Source organism: Lepisma saccharinum, chromosome 24 (genome assembly GCF_977018435.1).
Source record: "Lepisma saccharinum chromosome 24, izLepSacc3.1, whole genome shotgun sequence".
Lineage (NCBI taxonomy): Eukaryota > Metazoa > Arthropoda > Insecta > Zygentoma > Lepismatidae > Lepisma > Lepisma saccharinum.
Window position 1 is genome coordinate 46,507,901 of NC_139252.1, and position 24,766 is coordinate 46,532,666.

The 24,766-nt window shown below is 37.7% G+C and overlaps 1 protein-coding gene across 2 annotated transcripts in view; it reads left to right on the top strand.

Moving 5' to 3' along the window:
- eIF3d1 (eukaryotic translation initiation factor 3 subunit d1) overlaps window positions 1–24,144 on the top strand; it is a 29,130-nt gene extending 4,986 nt beyond the window's left edge. The window contains exons 3-12 of one of the 2 annotated variants that reach the window (XM_083110887.1): window positions 2,812–3,031; window positions 5,679–5,864; window positions 8,530–8,662; window positions 9,046–9,193; window positions 11,432–11,562; window positions 12,519–12,731; window positions 18,868–19,031; window positions 21,248–21,440; window positions 23,708–23,783; window positions 24,021–24,144. In XM_083110887.1, the coding sequence (XP_082967013.1) occupies window positions 2,812–3,031; window positions 5,679–5,864; window positions 8,530–8,662; window positions 9,046–9,193; window positions 11,432–11,562; window positions 12,519–12,731; window positions 18,868–19,031; window positions 21,248–21,440; window positions 23,708–23,783; window positions 24,021–24,037 (1,481 nt within the window). In that variant the 3' untranslated portion in view covers window positions 24,038–24,144. The remainder of the gene's footprint in view (window positions 1–2,811; window positions 3,032–5,678; window positions 5,865–8,529; window positions 8,663–9,045; window positions 9,194–11,431; window positions 11,563–12,518; window positions 12,732–18,867; window positions 19,032–21,247; window positions 21,441–23,707; window positions 23,784–24,020) is intronic. The other variant, XM_083110888.1, reaches the window with a different exon arrangement.
- Window positions 24,145–24,766: the final 622 nt, after the last annotated feature.

Below are 24,766 nucleotides of genomic sequence, written 5' to 3' on the forward strand. Positions count from 1 at the left end.
TCACAGGGAATGCATATAATAATAATAAAATAAGCTGTATCTTTCTGAAATAGAAAAACATATTGGGTGCAAAAGTTACATAACAGTGCTAAAATATGACAAGACTTGGATAAATATCGGGCATTTACCAAAATTTTATGTTAATTGCATGTTAAATGTTGATACTTATTCGTAATGACTTTTTTGATCTCTGTAGAGTTGTAGAAAGGGGATCCAGTGCAAAGAAATCAAACCACCAGATGGTGTTATTTTCTTGTGTTGCAAGGAGAAAAATGTGAGCTGGTGTCAAGTGTCAAGTTACCTAAGGGTAGCTGTTCCTATTGTATTATGATTTTTTTCAAATTCTCCTAGCAGGAAGACTAATTACCATAGAATTTTGGCAATCATTGTCACACAAAATTTGAACCTTCCTGAAAGTAATGAGCACTGTTTGGATTTCGAAAAAGAGTTATTTATGTTGAAAAAAACAACTTAAAAATTACCTTGTGCAAGCATGCATGCTTCCCACAGATAATGTATTTTCCATTGACAAGCAACTGTAAGTATGTATTGTAGACTTGTGGGAATTAATGTAGAAGTAAATCTGAACCTCAGTGGAATGCATTTAGGGACTTCATTTTAATGCTAAGAGACCAAAGCTTACCTTTTTAACCTAACAACGAAAGCATATATTGAACAAAATCTTAAGTAATCGCTAAAAGTTTACAGTATGTGTTAACAGAAGTAAATTGAAATCAAACCATGTTAAAATTGCATTCGTAACATGATGAAATTGCAATAAAACAAATGTTCACAATGCCTCGATATGGGAACCATGTGTAACACGACATATGTCTACACGGTAATCAAATTCTTGCCATACTCTTTGGAGCATATCCTCAGAGACAGTGGTAGCATCTTCTTCAATCCTGCGCTTGAGTTCTACATTTTGTGGTAAAGGTGGCACATACACACTATCTTTTATGTATCCCCATAAGAAGAAGTCACAGGGAGTTAGATCCGGGGATCTTGGAGGCCACATGTCGAAACACTGATCATTTTGCCCTGCTCGCCCTATCCAGCGTTGAGGTAACTCATTGTTCAGGAATTCACGAACAACGTGATGATAATGGGGTGGGGCCCCATCCTGCTGGAACAGGAAATTGTCAGAATCTTCTTGCATTTGTGGGAACAACCACTGCTGTCACATATCCAGGTACGTATGGCCAGTTACAGTGTTTTCTGCGAAGAAGAATGGTCCGTAAAGTTTCCGTGATGACACTGCGCAGAAAACGTTTACTTTGGGTGAATCACGCTCATATTCGACGAATTCGCGAGGATTCTGGGTACCCCATATTCGATAGTTATGTCTGTTCACTTTGCCATTTGTGTGGAAAGTTGCCTCATCACTAAAGATTATGCGATCCACAAAGTTCTCATCCTCTTCCATGAATCGTTGCACTCAGATACAAAACTCATAGCGCTGTTGTTTATCTTTTGGTTTCAATTGATGCAAGAGCTGCAATTTATAGGGCTTCATACACAGTCTCTTACGTAGCGTTCTCCAAACTGTCATCCGTGTTATTTGTAGCTCGCGGGATGCTCGACGAACAGACTTTTTCGGACTTCTTACAAATGACTCTCTCGCACGATCTCCTGACTCACTGTAGGACGGCCACTCCTTTTGTTAGGACACAGGCAACCCAATAGTCACAAATTTATCATGCCAGGCATAAATAGACTTCCTGCTTGGTGTTTCTTTCTTGTACCTTGTCCTAAACTTCCGTTGCACATCTGTAGCACTCTGTTTTTATCGAACTCCAACACACAGAAAGCATGCTCTGCCCCAGAAGTCGCCATGTTTACAACACGCCAACGCCAACTGCGGTGAATGTGGGAACTACAAGCATTGCCTGAAAAATAAAAAATAAAACATTTGAGATACTCTTTCATATGACATATAAACGAAAGTGATATCACTTGTAGTTTTTGTGTGATGAATTAAGAAAAGTGTTACCGGACTTTTGGGACACTGTGTATTTAGAGACTTCGAGTAAGATACAGCCTGATATTCAGTACTGTACAATTCAAGTAGATTTTAACCTAATTTCAGATTTTTTTTAAAAAAAAAGAAAGTGTATTTTTCAGGCAGGGAGAAAATGAGAGTTTTTGCAATTTGGAGAGATAGTGAATGGTATTCACCATTATAAATAGTTTTATGCCCTACAGGGTAAATCAAGTTCTGGTGTAGTTTGAATTAGCAAATTAATAACATTTGAAAAAACCATGTAACTATTTTCATTAACCCACTACTGTAACTATAATAAGTGGTTAAAATCCTGAGTTAGGAGATTCTGTGAAGAAATAAGGCATGGCAGGTAAAGTGGGATGCGGAGGTATTTCTAAGCAAAACTGTCCATCACCATGTTTAATCCCTGTTTTATGCAGAGAGAGCTTTTAAGAATTTGAAGTAAACACCTAACATGCTACTAATAACCCTTGCATCAGCACATTTAAAAATCCATTCCTTAAGAACGTGTGTGATGCAAGGTAATAATTAATGAAAATACTCATGAACATTTTGAAAACAATACTTGTGCATCCCACTGTACACATGTGCTAACAAATAAAAAAAGTATTAACTTCAAAATAAATAATTTTAAGTATGAACACAAAAGCAATGCTTTCCTATCAATATAGCAGGATATCAACGTGTCACATCAAGAGTAATAGTCATAGAATTAATGATTTATCATATTATACCATTCTTTCCCTAACTAGCTGGTGGTGATACTGCATTTATGCTTATGTTGTTGTTGTTTTTTTTTACAGATAAGTATGCTTCCCAGTTTGGCAGTGGCAGCCAGTATGCTTACTACCACGATGAAGATGAGAGCACTTTCCACCTGGTGGACTCCACCCGTGTGCAGAAACCTCCATATCAAAGGGGCCGCTTCAGACAGAACCAAAGAAACCTTAGAGGACGTCAACTGCAACGGCAACAGCAGTCGCAGCTTCAGGTTCTTGGGAGGGGCCTGAAAATGAGTAACAGGTTAGCATGCCCTCCATTCCCCGTACATTGCATTCATTGCAGCTAAGCTATAATTCTTATGGTTATGATTGCTTAAGCCCAGTGCTGGTCATACAATATCCATTTGCTGTGTAGGTGTACTATCTCAGGGTAAATTGGCTTTACAGTCCCTCAATATAAGAGGGTTGGTCATAAAGTTTTTATTATCATAGTGATGAAATTGAGCTGGTGTCATGAGCGCCTGGGGGGGGGTTAGGCCTTCTCTACATATGCACCACACAGACCGACACACTTCTCCCAGCGGTGGAAGAGCTGGTGGAAGCTCTGGTTGTAGAAGTCACCACTTTGACTGCCGAAGAACTGCACTACCTCAGCAATTGCCTCCCGTAACTTGGTCAGGAGGTTCTGGTAGTACCTTCTGTGATCGTTTGACCCTTTCAAGCGTAATCTGTGAGGAGCATGCCTTGGCATTCCCAAAAAATGGTCAGCATCACCTTACCCGATGACTTCTGCATCTTCCCCTTTTTTGGAGGTTGCGACGCCGTGTGCTTCCACTCTTTGCTTTATCTCAGGGTCGTAGTGGTATACCCAACGCTCGTCCATGGTTACCAGCTGATGAAAAAAAGTCATCAGGATCATACTGGCACATCTGCAACAATTCTGCAGAAATGTCCCTTCTGGATGTGAGTTAGCATTCGTGGAACCTAGTGGGCAGTGACCTTCGTTATATGCAGAACGTTGTGAAGGATGTTGCATACTGGCCCATGACTGATGTGGACAGTTTGCACTATTGCCTCGATGGTGATGCTTCAATCTGTGATCACCATTTCCTGGTTCTTTACTGAGGGATGGCTGCCCACATTGTGGTTTGTCTTCCAAACTTGTTTGTCCACATTGAACATTGCCACTTTACCACACTGTCATCAGATGGGGCGTTTTTGCCATACACACTGATCAGTTCGCATGGATCACCTTCGTGTTATTCCCCTTCAAAAACAGGAAACTAGTCACTGCACGAACTTCCACTGTCTCCACTGGGGGTGCCGCAACGTATGGTGATGACTAGATCTGTTGGGCTGACACTAGAATGACGTGCCCTTTCCAGAAAAACACAAACATTGGCTTCGATCTTGTTTTTCACTACGATAAAAAAGACTTTATGACGGACCCTCGTTGTCAGTATTATTGTCAGTGATCCTTTTCCATGTGTGTTGCGACATATGGCAGCCTGCAGGTAGAAGCCATCACAGATATTGATGGTGTGGGTGTTTATATTTTATATAATAACTTCAGACTTGACAGGAAAATTGTTTATTGTGGCGAATGAGAGGAGGAAATGTAGGGTGTGTCAGTTTGTTGAAGGGGGTTGGTATTAGGTAACAAGTGCAGAGGGGTTGGTGTCATGTTTCTTGTTTATAGATACGAGGGCCTACCAAAAGAAACCGGAATTTGCCAAAATAATTTGCCGGAATATGTCAAAAAAGATGAGTTTTTTTTTAACTTTGAATTACCTTAGTCTCCTTCGAAGTATTGTCCATTTGACGTGATACACTTATCCAAACGGCGATCCCATTTCTTGAAACATTTTTGGAAGTCCTCAACTGGGATATTGTTCAAGGCCTGAAGCGCATGTTCCTGAACTTCAGCCACATCGGCAAAGCGTTTATCTTTGAATTCGTTCTTCATGCGGGGGAATAAAAAAAAATCACAAGGTGCAAGGTCCGGGTGAATATGGAGGGTGAGGAACAACGGGCATTTGGTTTTTCGCTAAAAGCTGTTGGACATGCACAGCAGTGTAGGCTGGGACATTGTCGTGGTGGAGCAACCAGTCGCCATGCTTCCGCATTTCTGGATGTCTTTGCCACACATTTTCACGCAATCACCTCAACACATCCATGTAGAAATCCTGATTAACAGTTTGACCTTTGACGACGATCTTCGTAAACAGCAATTCACACTTTTTCAACGTTTTCGTCATTTCTTGCTGTGGCTGGTCATCCAGATTGCGGTTGGTCTTCCACTGACATTTCCCCCTTTTTGAAACTTGCAAACCACTCGTACACTTGCATTTTACCTACGGGTCTTCTTTAAATGCATCTTTAGGCATCACTACAGTCTCAGCTGCAATTTTCCCTAATAGGAAAAAAAATTTCGCACTCACTCTGTGTTCCTTCTGATCCACCATAGCAAAATTTGCAGCAAACGTTTGTCAACACAAAGCACATGTGGCACAGCACAGCTCCATGTCTACACAGGGCAATGGCACTCAGCACACTGGTGCGTCATAGTTTCTCCTCACTACATCTCGCGGCGGAAGTCGGAAGTATGTCGGGCTTTCCCACCAGATATGCTTTCCGGTTTCTTTTGGGTATGCCCTCGTATATCAGATCGGTAAAATAATCAGTATAGCTGTATTGGGCCGATACCAATATAGTACCGATTAATCTGTTCCATCTCTAATTTAAATACAAGAATTACCCTAATGGCTTCTGTTTGGAAAATTTTGGTTCTTGATGTGGAAAAGTCAAGGAATTTTGTTTTTATGAGATTGCAGACACCTTACCCTGCCTATACTCTTGGGATGATTCAAGTTATTGGTGCTCTGTAATTCAGTATTCCTTACTTTTGCAAAATTGTTGACTCCCTTGTGTTCTGTTGTGTTTTCCAGAGATCGCCAGCGCCAGCCTCGTAAGTGGCAGAAGAATCAAGGGATGCGTAATATGAAGAACCAGCCTCCAATAAAGAACAGGGATGCTTCAGTGACCGTGAGGCCAGACTGGACCATGGTGGAGGAAATGGACTTCCCTCGATTGTCTAAATTATCTCTGCCTAGTGTGAAGGATGGGGAAGACGTGTAAGTTTAATTAGGCTGATAATCTTGTGTGCATTCTCTCATTTATTTAACCTAATTCATTTCAGAGAATAAGTATTGAACCAATACTACTGGGAACTGATGCAGATATTAATCATCATCCTCCTTTGCCGTTTCCTGCCTCTGGCAGGGTCGGCATAGAAGTCAAGCCCCTCCATTTTCTTCTGGTCTGCACCATTCCCTTCCTTCCACAGTGTTCCAATCTTGTCCTCTTCTCCTAACACACTCACAATCTGCTCTTTCCATCAACATTTTGATCTCCCCTTTCCCCCTTCTTATGTATTGTATGCTCTTACTGGCAGTCTTTCTGCACCCATCCTCTTCATGTGTCCGAACCATCTCATCTGTGCCTGATCTGTTCAGTCCTGAAGCTTCACAACCCACACTGTCTGTCGGATCTCCTCATTATTTATTATATCCCTTCTAATCTTCCCCAATATACTCCTTAAGAATTTCATCTCCACTGCCTGCATCTTTCTTTTGTCTCTGTCATTGTCCAAGTCTCTGCTCCGTACATAATTGTTGGTATGTATTATGTGTTGTACGTACATTACCCTCTTGCGCTTCAGAGGGACATCCCTGTTCCATATTAATCTTCAACGCTTTGATAGAATCCACTGCCCATTGGTCCAATTTTGTTTATCTCCTTATCTATTCTTCCACTACCCTCAACTCTTCAGTGTCCATCTTTATTCTTGGTACATTTCTGGCTCTGTTTTTTGTTATTAGCACCTTATTCTTTTCTGCACTGAATTTCTCTTCTAATTTCCTCATTCCAACTATCAAGCTGTCTCTTTACTACTTCTTCACTGTTTCCCCATAATACTAAGTCATCAGCGAACAATAGTGCCTTTATCTATTCATCTTCTATCTTCTTCCCTACCTCTTTGTTGATTACATCAGTAGCAGCTTCTGCCTATTTGCATATTCACAAGTGCACACCCAAATAAATCTGTAATGCAATTCTTTTTTATTATACTCATTCACTGAACACTACCTCCTTCAAAACATCAAACGTTCCCACACCCCATCACCGACCATATTTGCTTCGTTTTTATCAGCACCTGTTCGCTTCTCACAAGTCACAGTGTGCTCATTTCCTGCTGTTTGCAGCACGCAAGGGGAGAGAAGAGATTCACTCTTTTAGCTTGCAGTATTGTGGGCTTCTCTAGCACTGCTAGCACTGTGTTCCAAATGCAGTATTGCATTCCCGTTCCATTTGAGATAGTGTGGCAACCCACACATTGTAAATTGAGGGATTCTTTTATTGGAAAAGGGAATTTCTATGATACCTTTGCCCACATTGTTCTGAGCATGGCAGGAGCAAGAAAGAAGGGGAAAATGTGTGTGTTTGTGGGGGGGGGGGGGTGTTTGCTGAAAGCAAAACACCTGCTTTAAACATTGTCTTGCATTGCCTTTGCTTAGAGCAGCTTGGTCAAAATAAACTGCCCTTTTGGCGCTGTAGTCGAATTATCAACCCGTGCAGGGACTTTACCAGAACAAGTGTGATCTTTGTAGAAATTTAATTTAAACATTGCTTTCCACAGTAAAATCATTCTAAAATTGATAGTGTCAGGCGGTGTGCTTTTTTCCTGGAAAGAAAGGTTTTGGAATTTATTTATTTTTCCTTGTGTTCATCGTGAGAACTACTCAAAACATTTGATATGTTTGTAAATACCATATTTACTCATGTATAATGTGCACTTTTTCCAAAGTTTTTGCCTCGAAAAAGTGTGGTGCATATTATGCACGGAATATTTTAATGTTTACGGAACTCGATCATGTTATATATCGTTGTAAAGCTGGAGTTCTGCAGGTTCTGAATATGGCTACAGTATTCCATTCAAGATGGCAAGCAACACTTATTTGGAATGCAGTTGAAATAAGCCCATTACAAAATGAAAGACCATTCTGATTTTTATGGAACTTTGTGTGAAAAAAAAGAGAAGAAAGAAGAAAATTATTAAAATGTATTACTGGCCAAATAATATGACATATGTAGAGTGTGTAAATGCCTTAATGGAAGAAATCTTGCAACTGCTAGTTTGAGAGTCCTGAATGTGCCTCCTATAAATGTTTCATTAGTCATAGAAAAAGTATATATTTTGAAGTTTTAAAGAGGAAATTAGCAAAACCACTTATAAAAGTTTAAAGGCCATGTGCCACAATTTTTCACTTTGTATGTAATGTTCTCCTCTTGGTCCACTTAGCAACAGGTGACTCACTGAATAGGTCCTATGTAAAACCTTTTAGTGCGAAGGTTTTGTAGTGATAGTTTTAGAGAACATGGGGGAAGCAACAATTTTGGAAGTGTTTTCCAAATTTTACCTTTAACCAAATTTGTACCATTTATTTTTCCTTGACAAAAGACACAATTTGACAAGGCTATGGTATATTTCGAATAGCTGAGAAAAGAACCTGAAGAAGAAAACAGTTGTTTCCGAAACGTCGTTGTACAAAATAGATACTCATTTCACTTAAGTAACCAAGTTTTGTATTTTTAATTTATTGAAAATACGAATTAATATAACTTTTACGATTAGGACTGCAAAGTATAAATGCTTGTTTTTTTCTATTTATTTCCATCTCATTGCTAATGATATATTTTTCCTTACTTTTACTAATATTTCATTGTTCTACTTTTCAGCTTATGCTGTGGTTCACTAGAGTATTATGATAAGTCATATGACAGAGTTAATGTAAAAAGTGAGAAGCCTCTGCAGAGAATTGATCGTATTTTTCACACAGTTACAACTACTGATGACCCAATCATCAGAAAGGTATGTACTTGTTGTACAGTGATATTTTACTAAACTTTATTTCCATCTATTCTAACAATGAAATAGTTGATATTCGTACATTCTGTTGTAAGTTAAATAAGAAGAAGAGGAGAATCAAAGTTTTATGCAAGAATTCATGCTTGGGACCACCTATGGCCACTACAATAGACTAAAGTGAATGAAAAATATAGTGTGTAGCAGTAGTAAATATTTCAGATAAATATTTGAACTAAAAAGAGGTGAAAAGGCTTGCTAGTCAGTAGTAGAGAATAGACATGGAATGACAATGGTTCAGGTTCGACTGCTGGTGAAGCAAGTTTTCATGTACCTTTTCAATAAGTTACAACGTGTAAAATATATGAAACCACTTTCTTCTCTTTCAGCTTGCCAAAGAGGAAGGAAATGTGTATGCAACAGATACCATATTGGCCACCATTATGTGCTGCACTCGATCAAATTACTCTTGGGATATTGTCATACAGAAGATAGGAGGCAAATTATTCTTTGATAAGAGAGATAACACTGAGTTTGGTAAGTTTTACGGTGTCGAAATGATGAAACAATACATATAAATTGCATAAAGGTATGATATGAACAATTTAGTGATGAAATTTTTTAGTAATACCATTAAAGAATGTGAAGATTTTGAATACAATACAACATACTTTTCAAAATGTGTGGAATAAATGATTGAAAAGGAAATGTGAATGGGGTTTACCCAGTGAGAAGAATTCATCCTTATTTTTACATGCATGTTGGGAATGCAATAGGCACTCTTCCATTCATAAAGAAGATTCTAGTCTGTTTAGGTTCACTTTAGGCATGCTAGATGTTTAACATGCTATCCAATTTTTAAGTCAAGATATTAGGGATGGGACCGATCAATCTGTACTCTATCGGTATTGGCCCGATATAGGTTTATCGGTAAAATTGCCGATTATTTTACCGATTCGATATATCGATAAATATCTGATAATTTAGTGCAAAATTCTGCCATTTTGTTGTAATTTTTATGGATAATCTCCATGCCCTACTTTCCAAAAAAAGTAAATGTCTAAATGTGCAATTTCGTTTGCACTTTAGTCACCTTGAAACAATTTATTAAGGAGGTCAATGAACCTTTCAGGTTCTTCAAGGACCATTTCTAATTTTATATCGGATCGGTAGAATATCGGTATCAGTAAATTTTATATCGGTACTTTATCGGTATCTGCCAAAATTTCATATTGGCCCATCCCTACGAAATATCAACCATTTTGTATAGTAAAAGTGGTATGATTTAATATAACCCTCCAGTTTCTCAGTTCCTATTGTGGGCCCTTCAATACTGAGTTCACTAACTGATATTTATTCAGAACAAAATTGGGTAATTGAAAGGGGACACAAAGGGTTTGCAAATTATGAAAGCATGTTTTTGAATTGTTAGATCAAAATACTACATATAGCATTATATAAAAGGGTTGGAAGCCAATGCAATGGATGACCAAAGTTATCAAAAATGCTCCATGCTTGCCCTCAAAGTAGCTATTTTGGAAACAGATTATGAAATACTGCTTGGAAGTGCATATTAGAATGTATCTTTTAGAAACCAAGAAAGTGTTAAATACAGTAGAGCGTCGATTATACGAAGTAATTGGGGGACATGGGTGTTCGGAAAACTGGTTTGTTCGGATAATCGAACTGTACATGTTTATTTGCCAAAAAGAAGTACTGTACAGTAAATTTATTCATAAAAACAGGCATCTCTTTAAGTATGTATTACAAAGTAACTTACAAAGGCAACTTTAGTAAGAATATATAGTATGTGGTACAGTTTATTAAACAAAAATATGTACATATTACATACACATTTTGCATGAACAATACACACAGTACACAAAATTAACGTTTAAAAAAATCCTTTATTTTGGTCTGTCTAAGCAAGCCTACACGCTTACGAGCAGCTAAGTCACGTACTTTTTTCATTACAGATATCTGAAAGTGAGCGAGTACACAGTTCGGTTAAGCGGTCGTTCGGATAATCGACGCTCTACTGTATTTATAAAGTTTTTTTTAAGTTACCCTCACAAAAAAAATATAATTTTTTAAATTAGGAAATGGGGTGCAAATATTCACAAATATTATTTCACCTTCTTGTGAGAATTTTATGTATTTTCCAAAGTCACTTGTTCCAAGTTTTTGGAAAGTAATAGTGAAAGTTATTGGAAATATTTTCCAAACACACTTTTTCAACATTAACAGAAATTGCAAGGATTTGAAGACATTTATTATATTTTTTTTAATGTTTAACACTTGGAATCTTAATGCAATTGAGAATAAACGTGGTAAATTTCAAAATTTGTTAAAAATTGTTCATGGAAAATAAAAGTTAAACCCAACCATATAACTCCACAATAAGAATTTCAATCAAACAGCAGGAAACTTTAAAGAACTTTAAATTCCAAAATAGTGTTGTTATCCCAAAGGTGGAAAATACATCCTCAGTTAATGAAGGCAGTGGACCTTCGAAATTAATCATGAGAAGAAGAAGAAGAAAAAACAATTCGCAACACAGAAACATTAAACTTTAGATGTGCAACAGGTTCTTATATTTGTTTGAAGATACCATGTACCAAATTCATACAAATCTGACCTGGTGGGGTGGACATTGTATACTGAGGTGATTGATGTTGTAAGGGGTGTTTACACAAACATTATTCCTTTTTCATGATATAAATACTTTGATCTGTTGTTTGTTTCTGCTAACATGCTTATCATAAATTGTTCTAGATCTGTTGACTGTAAACGAAACTTCGCTGGAACCTCCACAAGATGATAGCAACAGCTTGAATTCCCCTCGCAATTTGGCGTTGGAGGCAACTTTCATTAACCACAACTTCTCACAACAAGTGTTGAAAACGGTAAGGAGTTCTCTATGTTATCCTGTATATTAAACAATAATTTCATATGATAAATCTCTTCTCATAGTAAAAACATCATTTTAATGTAGCTGTTTTGGTAGAAATTCATATCATTTTTATGGTTGATGTACAGAATATATTTACTGATACCAGCTGATACTTTTCCAGCATTTTTATCTTTTACGGGGGTCTACAAAAAAAAAAAAAAAAAAAAAAAAGCCATGCAACACTTGAGAAATTAATTTTCCTGGAAATTATGCAAAATATTTTTTCCCTTCTTTCCATCAGTTTCATGTGAAAAATTGTGTTATGTAATTGCGTAACAGGTATTTTAACATTGTGATTTAATTCTTGAATATTTCAAAGCATAACTGGTAAATTAACGTGGAATACTTACAAACTGATATTAATTAAGGATGGAAATTTGCGCCGATAATGATAAAGTAGGGATATAAAATTTACCAATATTGATAACTGATATTCTACCAATTCAATATAAAATTCCAAAAGGCCATTTAAAAGTCTAAATGGGTCATTCACATCCTTAATAAATGTGTTAGCAGATGACTGCAATGCAAAAGAATATCAATGTTCTTCATTTTGAATGCAAAAGAAACTGCATATTTAGAGAATTACTTTTAAGAAAGGTAGGTCATGAGATTATATCTTTATATCCATGAAAATTGTAACAAAATGCCAGAATATTGCTCTAAATTATGAGATAGTATTTATAGATATATCGGTTCGGTAAAATTAACGATAATTTTACCGATACACCGATACTGTATCAGCAAATACGGATAGAGTGCCGATTAATCTGTCCCATCTCTAATATTAATCAATATTTTGAATAACTTTTGTTTATTACAATCTTTAGTGAACTTTAGGAGTAGTATCGGTTCAAAGTGGTTTCAACTCACCCCTAGCATTAACTTTTTAACTTTTTCCACTTTTAGGGAGAAACCCGCCATAAGTTTGATGAGGAGAACCCTTTCATCTCTGAGGAAGAGGCAGGTGAAGTAGCATCCGTGGCGTACCGTTATAGGAAGTGGGATCTTGACAATGGAGTGATACTCGTAGCACGTTGTGAACATGATGCTGTGATGCATGGGCCCAATGGAGAACTTCAGTTCATCACGGTCAAGGCTCTGAATGAATGGGACTCCAAGGTATGTCAATGCATAGGGTTTTTAATACTTAAATGCTGGATCGGGACAATTATGTACATGTAACTTTTGGACCATACTGTAGTTGAGTTAATGTTCATAAATTCAACTTTGTATTGATTCATGAGTCTTAGGTAATCCTACGAGAATTGTCAAGATGATACCCAGAATGAGACAGGCCTGTGTTTTTCATTATACAAGACGTAGGCTTGGCAGTATGTGTTAAGTGGTCGACTTATACACTCACCACCGAAGCTTCCCACTGTGAATTCTGACCTAGTCATTTGTTCTTGTTAAAAACCACACAGTAAAATACACTTTGTCCTGCACTGTGGCCATGCAGTGTAAGGCACATGCTTTGGGCTCCAGCTATGGGATGCATGCAGGTTCGAGTCTCCTGGGGAAGCGTAACAATTTTTCTCCTTTTCACCCATCATCGTGAGGAAATTGGGGAGCTATGAATGAGTGGTGTACTTGGTCATAGAAAACCTATGACGATGACTGGGGGTTCATCCTGCTGACCATATAACACCCCATAACTGGCTGTATGATCTCGAGGGATGGACAATATCGGATATATTGTCAAGAAAATATAGTCACACACGATACGATACGATATTTTTTCCATATTGTGATATCGGCAATATATTGTTTCCACAGTATATATTGCAGGATGTCTACCAGTCAAGAATGTCGAGAAATCAACCGATAGGTCAAGAAAGTCAAGAAATTTTGCTTGTGGTCAAGAATTTTTGCCATTTTTTTAGAATTATTTTCCTGTAGTTTACGGTTATTACAAGCATAAGAAAACAGTTTTTCTTTGTGACGTTTCAGGAGAACACATGCTCCTTTCATCAGACATTTATTTTCATTTTGACTAAAGATACAGTTATAACAATGGTTAGTAATTTTTTAAACAAAAAGAATCTGTTATATAATGGATGTTGTCAATGTTACATTGTTGTAATATAGCAACTTAACTGTGAAAAAAGCAGTGTTTTATTTTTATTTCAGATTTTTTTAAAATTATGAATCCCAAATATCATCAGGTAATTCAAATTCATCATTGTTTTCACAAAGTCTCTTGATGTTTTCTGTTACATTAAATTTTAAAGATGGTGGCTTACTCCATTTGTGAAAAAGAAAACTCCATACTGGATCTATGTTACCATTTTCATTATTTAATTTATTCCAGTGTTCTTCTGCAATGAACGAAGCTTCCCAGACATTCAACTCTGTGTTTCCCATTAATCTTTTTAAAAGAGAACTGCTTTTTTCACAGTTAAGTTGCTATATTACAACAATGTAACATTAACAACATCCATTATATAACAGATTCTTTTTGTTTAAAAAATTACTAACCATTGTTATAACTGTATCTTTAGCCAAATGAAAATAAATGTCTGATGAAAGGAGCGTGTGTTCTCCTGAAACTTCACAAAGAAAAACTGTTTTCTTATGCTTGTAATAACCGTAAACTACAGGAAAATAATTCTATAATGCAAGCAATGCGTACATACAAGAAAAACTATTTTTTTTAGAGTATAGTAAATTTACATTGTTACATACCTGTACTGAGATTTGATAAAAATTGAATATTTAGAAATGTAAAATTGTATTGAACTGTGGTTAAGGTTTTTCACTTTGTTCATTAAGAATTACATGCTTGTGTGCGTGAAGTTTTGTAAAAATTAGGGATGGGCTGATAAGAAATTTTATGCCGATACTGGTAACTTAACGGTATAAAATTTACCGATATTCTACCGATCCGATTTAAAATTAGAAATGGTCCTTGAAGAACCTGAAAGATTCATTGACCTCCTTAATAAATGTGTGTTTTGAGGTGACTGCAGTGAAAAAGAAATTGCACATTTTGAGATTTATGTTTTTAGAAGGTAGGGCATGGAGATTATCCATAAAAATTACAACAAAATGGCAGAAGTTTGCTCTAAATTATCAGATATTTATCGATATATCGGATTGGTAAAATAATCTGTAATTTTACCGATACACCGATATGCCTATATCGGCCAATACCGAATAGAGTACCGATTAATCGGTCCCATCCCTACTAATTTTATATCGGATCGGTTAAATATCGGTTATCGGTATCGGTAAATTTTATATCGGTATCAGCCAAAATTTCATATCGGCCCATCCCTAATCGTCATGATATTTTAACGATAAATATATTGTGGCAGCGATATATCATCACGATATTTGTCAATACAGGGTGTCTACCAAAATAACAAATCCAAATTTCTTGACTTTTTTCTTGTCCTTTCTTTCCTTTTCTTGACCATTTTATTCCCCTTTTTCTTAACATTTATTTAATTGCTCCCTACTTAGGTACAACTGGAAATTAAGAAATAATATATTTTTATTCAATGAAAAACCCCTACCACAAGACAGGTTAAGATGAAAACTGAAGCTGTACTTTAACAAGAGATTTTATTAAAAATGTTAAAGTTATGTGGCCATTCCCTATCCAGGATGAAGTCGGAAGCATTAATTTTTACATGCATTAATTATTAAAGCAAGTCTAAATCTCTTGTTAAAGTACATCTTCAGTTTTCATCTTAACCTGTCTTGTGGTAGGGGTTTTTCATTGAATAAAAATATATTGTTTCTTAATTTCCAGTTGTACCTAAGTAGGGAGCAATTAAATAAATGTTAAGAAAAAGGGGAATAAAATGGTCAAGAAAAGGAAAGAAAGGACAAGAAAAAAAGTCAAGAAATTTGGATTTGTTATTTTGGTAGACACCCTGTATTGCCAAATATCGTGATGATATATCGCTGCCACAATATATTTATCGCTAAAATATCATGATGATTAGGGATGGGCCGATATGAAATTTAGGCTGATACCGATATAAAATTTACCGATACCGATAACCGATATTCTACCGATCCGATATAAAATTAGAAATGGTCCTTGAAGAACCTGAAAGGTTCATTGACCTTAATAAATGTGTGTCTCAAGGTGACTAGTGAAAAAGAAATTGCATATTTAGACATTTACCTTTTTAGAAAGTAGGGCATGGTGATTATTCATAAAAATTACAACAAAATGGCAGAATTTTGCACTAAATTATCAGATATTTATCACTATATCGGATCGGTAAAATAATCTGTAATTTTACCGTTACACTGATATGCCTATATCGGCCGATACCGATAAAAGTACCGATTAATCGGTCCAATCCCTAATAACGATATATTGACGACACAATATATTTCACCAAAATATCATGACAATATATCGCTAACACGATATATATTGCCAAAATATTGTGACGATATATCCAAGGTGGGAGTGAGGCCAACTGTCAGTTGGTATAGTAGCACCAAGCTTTCCGAGACCTCGGGAAATATGCGAACTACCGTCTTTCCTCGTGACTTTAACTAGCGACACTAACGCCACTGCTCCTACAGCAGGGTTTCAAATGCCTTGGTGGATCTATATCATCTGGCCCTCATGGGGTGTTACGCCAAGGGTTATTAGTATTTTAAAGGACACTTTAAAAGTCTGTCCGAGCTTTTGATTCTATGAAGAAGTGGCAGAATTCTGATGAACTCAGACAGCCTTTTAAAGTGTATTTTATCGTCCTCTTTATTTCTTCTGTTTTGGTTTTTAATATGTGAGAAGTTTTTATGTCATACTGGTTGTGGGTGTTATTTGTTAGTGTCCCTTCATCCGTTTAATCTTATCACTCATTCTCATTTATCGCAATTAGCCAAAAGTGGCAGAAATGTGTTGCTAAATGACAAAAATAAAAATATACTCGTGACAGTAAAAGTTAATGAATTGAAAAGTAACTTTCTCTTTAATATGTTTAATATTAATTGCATAATTACTTCATTATTTATGTACCCCACCTTTATTTTTTACCTAATTCCATTTCATACTGGTATTATCTTTCTCTGGTGTCAGATTCCATCGCAGCCCAGCCTTCACAACTTTTCACTGGCTGTGTTAAGTTTGTACACTCCTGTTCAGATAAAGTGGCACATACTTCTACTATTCAACCTTGTGAAATGTGACACTTTATGTGAACAAGAGTGTGTATTGTCTTTTCAAAAGGATATTCACAAGAGACTTTCAGTTGTCCTTGTCACATGAATACAACCTCCCCCTCGTGGTGTAATCTAAGCCTTGGACCATGATATAGATCAGCAAGGGTTTCCAAGCCATTTCACAAATGTTTTTTTTTTCCTGTGACTGAATTACCTATATAAAATAGTTTTGTGGCATTAGAGAATTAAGCAAAATTGGGCAATTTTGAAGGCCTATCTAACTCCTCCATCTCCACCCTCATACCAGACAACCTTTGCACCCCCACTTTCTACCTCCTCCCCAAAATCCACAAACCGATCAACCCTGGGAGACCCATTGTGTTCAGTTACAATACACCCTCAGAACGCATATCAGCCTTTGTAGACTCCCATCTCCAACCCCTTGCCCATGGCTTGATCTGCTACCTACGTGACACTAACCACCTCCCTCTACACCAACATTCCCCATGCCCATGGCCTCCGTGCCACGGAATCATTCCTCAACAGTCGACCCAAACCACACAGTCCCAGCACCCACTTCCTGATTCAAGTAGCTAACCTTGTACTCACCTGCAACAACTTCTGCTTCGGATACCAGCATTACTTGTAAGTACGTGGCACAGCCATGGGAACCAAAATGACCCCCTCCTATGCAAACCTGTTCATGGGCAGGTTCGAACAAGAGTTCCTAGACCCCCAACAACTGAAACCACTCCTCTGGCTCAGATTCATTGTTGATATTATTCTGCTCTGAATACATGGTGAACCCTCCCTCACCACCTTCCTAAACCAACTGAACGACATCACCACCCTAAAATTCACCTGGTTCCACTCTAAAGACCAAGTGACCTTCCTAGATGTGGATATCCACATCGTGGGAGACCACTTGGAAACATCCATACACATCAAACCAACCAACCACCTCCAGTATCTTCACTACTCCAGCTCTCACCCCCACCGCACCAAAAAAGCCATATCATTCTCCTTAGCCCTTAGAGGCAAACGCCTCAACTCATCCCACCAAAACTACAACCAACGCCTGCACCAAGCTCTAATCAACCGGGGCTACCCTTCTACTCTCATCAACAAACAAATAACCAGGGCCACCTCCAACACCTGTGCCATACAATCCAAAACCAACCCTCCCACTCTGGTCACACAATACCACCCGCAATCAAAAATCAAAACATACCATCCACTCCCTCCTTCCCATCTTTCACGCTGATCCCAATACCAGAGACATCTTTCCGGACAAACCTAGGGTCATCTTCCGACCCTCCCCCAACCTCAAAAACATCTTGGTCCATAATACATCCACCCCTCCCATTCCCCTCCCCTCCAGCCCACAAGTGCAACAAACTCAGATGCAAGACCTGCCTTATACTCATCACCTCTCCCACCCTCCAGATCCCTACTGCTGCTAGTGAATTCACCCTGCACCCAAAGAGCACCTGCCACTCCTCCAACTTCACATCTACCCTCATCTGTCAAATCTCGTGGTTACTTCTACTTGGGTGAAACCTCTACCCCCCTGAACCTCTGCATCAATAACCACAGAGCCTCTATCCAAAACTCCGACTTCACCGTCGCCACCCACACCAATAGCCACAACACCACCTTCAACAACTGTATCCATGTAGCCATAATACATCTATTACCCCAACACACTGACACCTCCACCAGCAGGCGATGGGAAAGAGCCTACATATCAGGCATACATGCCACCATATCCCCCCAGACTCAACCTAGCCACCCAATAAGCATTTCTCCATTCCCTACCGATCACACCCACCCATCACTTGTTTCTGGCACTACTATGCGGATGCTGGCGTTAGTATTTTGTTCCTCTACGCTTTTGTTTACTTCAATTCTTTCTATCTACATGTGACAATGAGGCTATAGCCTCTAAATATAAGACTTTTCTTCAATTGTGGTAAGTGTTTACTGTCTCCTACGCCATTTTTGTTTATCTGCCCTTCTGGCACTCTTTCTCATTCTATCCCTTATCTGAAATTTTTGGTACAGGGGAGTGTGCAGATGGAAATTTCCAAATATTGATTTAAAAAAATTCCTATTCAAATAGGGAAAAATTTCTTCTTTCCAGCTTTGTGGAGGAGTTGAATGGCGTCAGAAGCTAGACACACAGCGAGGAGCTGTTCTCGCAAATGAACTACGGAACAACGCATGCAAGTTGGCAAAATGGACTGTTCAGGCCCTATTGGCAGGATCTGACCAAATCAAATTTGGGTAAGTACATACTACAGTTGTTGGAAATGTAGGTTTGTTTTAAACCTGCCCCTCCCCCCCCCCCCCCCAATTCTCTTCCTGATGCTATGAGCGTGATTGATTTATGTGTAAGCAGTGATAGTTTACCTCTGTGACAGTGTGCTTAACTCACAATCTCCTCATCATTGATTATCCCAGGTTCGAATCTTAGCATGGGATCAGTGTTTTTTGGGAGTCTCTCCTCACCCTTATAAGCTGAGGCTATTTTTCCTGGTATTTGCATTAAAGTCGAGTGCCTTTTTCAGTGGGAAATTTAAAATTCTGTAATGTTTTAAATAAAAATTAATATCTCAGGAACTACAAATGGTATAGTTACAGATGTTATCATTAGGGACATTGAATTTTCACGATGCGCGAAATCGCGAAATGTGAAAGAAAAAAAAGATGCAATTTTGAACATTCTGCACGTAACTACACCCCCAATGATGAAATATGCATGAGTTTTATTCGCGAAGTAATGCGAAATGTGTGCTTTTCCACGAAATGAACGCTTTTTTGCGAAATAACCTTGAAATATCATCAAATTAAGTAGAAAACAAGCAAAAACCGGCAATCGAGGTTGTGCGCGCAAACTGTCGATTTGAAACGAAACATTTGCCTAAAGTTTCCTACCACTTGCAGCTGAAGAATCACAATCTCAGTTCGAAAACTTCGCTCCCTGTCAAGCTGCATTCCTTTCTTCCCCCGAATGTCTACTCAACTTCCAGTTTCATTGAACTTGCTAGCTGTAGCAGCGATAAGGATATGCTTTAAACACATACAATGAATAAATCACTTGAGATATGCAATTTAGAAATGAAGTAATTTTGTGTTGATGTTTTCTTTTTGGTTGGAGAGCTAAGTACTTGTGTATGTGTACAGTATATAAAAATGAAGTAGATTATCAATTTATAGCTCTTTTGTATGTTGTTTCCTCTCATAATGAAAAAGTATGTACCAATTATTTTTTTTCCACCGCTGGGATATACCGCTGATCTAACATTTTTTTTACCGCTCTCCTCAAGTTTTTATTTACCATAAATTTGTCTCCCTAGTTATCATGAATATCTTGTTTTCTTCAGTACAGATATGGCTATTAGCCATGGTCGAAAGAAGCAATTTTCTTTATCAAGTGAAATAAGAAATATGCAGTAAATTATAACTTTTTCCATGCAACTCACTTATAAAGGTTCTATTGTACCTCTAAAATGTACCTCACTTCTCAAAACCATTAAATATACATGTCTATTTATGCGTCATTCATTTCTGCAGGGCTTAGGCTCTTTGTTGTGTTGACCGTGAGGTCAGTCTGACAAGACATCACGTGAAGAAGTAGCTAGTTGCATTCATTATGCATTTGCTGGATCAATATTGCAAAATCTTGGGTACACGAGTTTCCTTTCTGTTAATGAAGAGAAAATTAGCAAATCCTTATTTGCTATAGTCAAGGCAAAGAAATCTACACTTCGTGTGTGAGAGAATTGGATGAAACCATTGCTGTTTATAGAAATATCTTACTGGTAAAATCATCAGTAATTTCTCGGCTATAGTGAGTGCACAATTCTGCCATTTTTTTTTAACTCAAATCTTCGCAACTGGTCTGTGTGGCCATATTCACATTCATCTTTTTCAAGAACTAAGAATGTAATTAAATATGCTATTTTTTGTGTTCTGTGAATGTAAAAATATAATTGTTACACTCTTGTTTTGTAAAATTAATTTTAAGCACAGAGCGTCTCTTCCTAAGTCAAAACCCTTTTCAGGAGCATCATTGAAAATTACAGAACTGATAATAATTCAGAATATTTATAATTTTAATATGTAAGCTTTCCATTGCAGCTATTCCCCAAAATCAGCCAGAGTTTTGTTTTTCGATATTTATAATTTCATGCAAGATATACATTTAAACATGAAATGTATTTCTTCCCACAATGTTGTAAAAATAATTTTAAGAAATATGCATTTTGCATAATTTTCATGATATTTGGACACCATGAAAGTGTTCTGTGATATTTTTGTAAACTCCATCCAACCGATACTTTCCAAGACTGATACCACTGATATTAGCCAGTACCGATTTATCAGCCTTAATTTTAACGATAATATTAATTGATAAATGGTTTCATAATTTCATTGCTCTAATTGATTGAACGAAGTGCATCCTAATATTAATTGGTACTTACGTTTTTTACTGATAGCTATGTTTCCCGAGCTCACGTAAGGGATTCCTCGAAGCATGTTATCCTGGGTACTCAGCAATACAAGCCGAATGAGTTTGCCACCCAGATAAACCTGAACATGGACAATGCTTGGGGTATTATCCGTTGTATCGTGGATATCTGCATGAAGCAGAAGGATGGGAAATTCCTTATCATGAAGGATCCAAATAAGGTATGAAGTTTTGTTTTTTTAGACTACTTTTCCATATCTTTGTAGAGATGTCCATATTAACAAATACATAATAATTCCATAATTTGCAAAATAAGATAATTTATTTGCTTATTGATTTGGTGTATTTTTGCCAGCATTTGCAGAAGGTCAGGTTGATAGTCTCTTTTCTATAACAGACTAAATATGACAATGTATATGGCCAATTTTGTCTTGTCACTTGTTCTTTTGTTGTTATTTTATAATTTTCTTTTAAATGGGTAGCCATGGTTAGTATTATTTGCAGTTGCGTTCCACATCATATACCATGCACTGTTTATTTTCTCCATAGAATATTGTTTACGTACTCCAAATTATTGTCCTGTCCTCAAGTTTGGTTTTGAAATCACCTTGATACCATATGCCTGTAAGGATCTTGGTAAGAAGTGACTTTTGACCATGTTAGTGATTTGAAATAACATAGATTCACTTGCGTTTAGAAAAACTAAATAGTTTTCAACGATGATTAATTTGTGAGCAACTGTGGAAGTTCATACAAATATACTTTTTCCTGGCAATTAAATTTTGAAATTCATATGTGGTAGGGATGGGCCGATATGAAATTTTGGCCAATACCGATATTCTACCGATCCAATATAAAATTAGAAATGGTACATGAAGAACCTGAAATGTTGATTGATCTCCTTAATAAATATGTGTTTCGAGGTGGCTGCAGTGCAAAAGAAGTTGAATATTTAGACAATTACTTTTTTAAAAAGTAGGGCATCGAGATTATCCATAAAAATTACAACAAAATGTAAGATATTTATTGATATATCGGATCGGTAAAATAATCGGTAATTTTACTGATACACCGATATGCCTATATCGGCCGATACCGATAGAGTACCGATTAATTGGTCCCATCCCTAATATGTGGTATTGTGCTCTGATTGCACAGTAATATACAGGGGTTGGACAAAAATATGGAAATACCTGCAGAAATGCACATTACCTTTATTAATATCGAGTAGGACCACCTTTGGCACGCAGAACGGCCTGCAGTCGACGTGGAATGGACAAATACAGGTCGTGTATGGTTTGTCAAAGGGATGTTGTACCATTCTTCCTCCACAGCAGCTGCAAGTTGTTGTAGAGACGATGGTGGTGGGTAGCGGGCTCACACCTTGGTCTTCAAAACCAATCAGAGGGGCTCAATGATATTGAGGTCTGGCGATTGTGGAAGCCATGGCAGATGTGACACTTCATCTTTGTGCTCACCAAACCAGTCCTGGACGATGTGAGCTGTATGAACAGGGGCTCTGCCATCTTGAAACACGGCATCACCATCTGGGAACAAAGTTTGCACCATGGGATGCAGCTGGTCATTCAAAATTGTTACGTAGTCCCTGGCAGTGACATGTTCATGCTGGGTGATGATGGGTCCGGCAGAATACCAGGAGATGGCTGCCCAAATCATCACTGAACCACAGCCATGCTTCACTCTCGGTAACAGACAGTCTGTATTGTACGCTTGTGCTGGCGGTCTCCACACGTACACTCGGCCAGCAGTTGGAAACAATGTAAAGGACGACTCATCCGACCAGATTACAGTCTTCCACTGCTCCATTGTCCAGTTTTTATGGGTGTTGCACCACTGTCTCCATCTAGCAGCATGGTGAACAGTCACGAGTGGTTTGGGAATTGCAGATCTGCCATGAATACCCTGCTTGTGGAGTTCTCTTCTGACTGTTTTGATGCTAACAGGGTTTGTAAGCACTGTATTCAGCTCAGCAGTGACTTTTGGAGCCGTGGTGATCTTCTGCTTGGTCACAATCCTACCCAATGTGCATCTGTCTCTGTCACAGAACACACACTTGTGTCCACGCTTGTGCTTCGCTGATGCAGTTTTTCCGGAAGTCTCGTAGGCAGTCATGATCTTCGAAACTGTGCCTCTTGATACACCAAACATTTCCGCTACTTTCGTCACTGAAGCTCCCACCATATGTGCACCCACAATTTGCCCTCTTTGAAACTGTCAGCTCAGACATGATTCACGATAACCTGCACGGACCGGTCGCTGAACTGTAACTGGCCCATCTGTCAGGTTGGCCAGGGTGTATACCTCGCAGGAAGTGCCAGTGACCACAGCGCCACCTACCACTCAGACGCAAATCATGTTTGAAATTGCTACCTGTTTTATACCAGGTGTTCCATATTTTTGTCCAACCCCTGTATGAATATGTAATTAATTAATATAATTAAAGTTTGTATTTGTTTCTATATTACAGCCAATGATACGTCTGTATGACATTCCTGATAACACTTTTGAATCAGAAGATGATGAACCTGATGAAGAGGAAAATGGTAAATATATAAAAAAAGAATCTATAATAATCGAACATTATTTTGCAGTGGCTTAATTTATTTTGAGGGAAGTAGTCATCAAATTCATTGCATTAAATTTGATGACAGCTTATGTGTAAGCACGGATTCATTTTGCATGGAAAAGATTCAATTTTCACCTTAATCACTAGTGTTTATTGTAATTGTGTGTTATTTATGTTGAATATGCGCATCAATTATAATTCTTTACCATTTCAGAGGAAGATGAGCAGTAAGAGGAACCCTTCACCTTATTCCTTGGAAGCATCATGGTGTACTGTATGTATGATAGATGTTTTTCTATCGGATGAAATATTTGTCAATAAATTTATTGGTGAAGGAATATGTTTTATCTCCCTTGTGTTAAATCTCATTAGGATTGAGAAACTATGACTGAATACACAACATAACATGTAAATGTGTGTGTCTGTGAGTGTATATATATAATTTTGAAATCACAAAACTAAAAGTTACATTGTATCTAAAGATATCCGTTTGGTGGTACACAGTAATCCAATACACTTGCAGTTCATTTTCCCCATGCATTTTTTTTTTCATCGCGATCAATTTGGCCACCAGTAGCTTTGTCATGCACGTGCTGGTTTGTCACGGGTGATGTGGTTCTTTTCTCCCGCTGGTAAAGTGTGGTGGCACCAGCAGAGACAGGTTTTTCTCTTCCTGTTTCTCTAGTACAGGTGTGATAGTTCATCCTGTGTTGGCATTCTTGGACTGTATGGGCAGGTTCCCAGTCTCATCTGTATCCATTGGAAGGTGTTCCATCTTCATTCGTGTATGCTGGCAGGCATTTATTTTTGTAATGGGAGCCAGGTTTTTGTAAGCACCCCAGGTTAATGTTAAGATCAGCATGGGTTGATCACTATTGCGTAGGTGTCTCCAAAGCGGAACCAGGTTGCATAACTATTTTTGCATGGTTTATTTTGTGGCCTAGATGGTGAGCTAGGCTA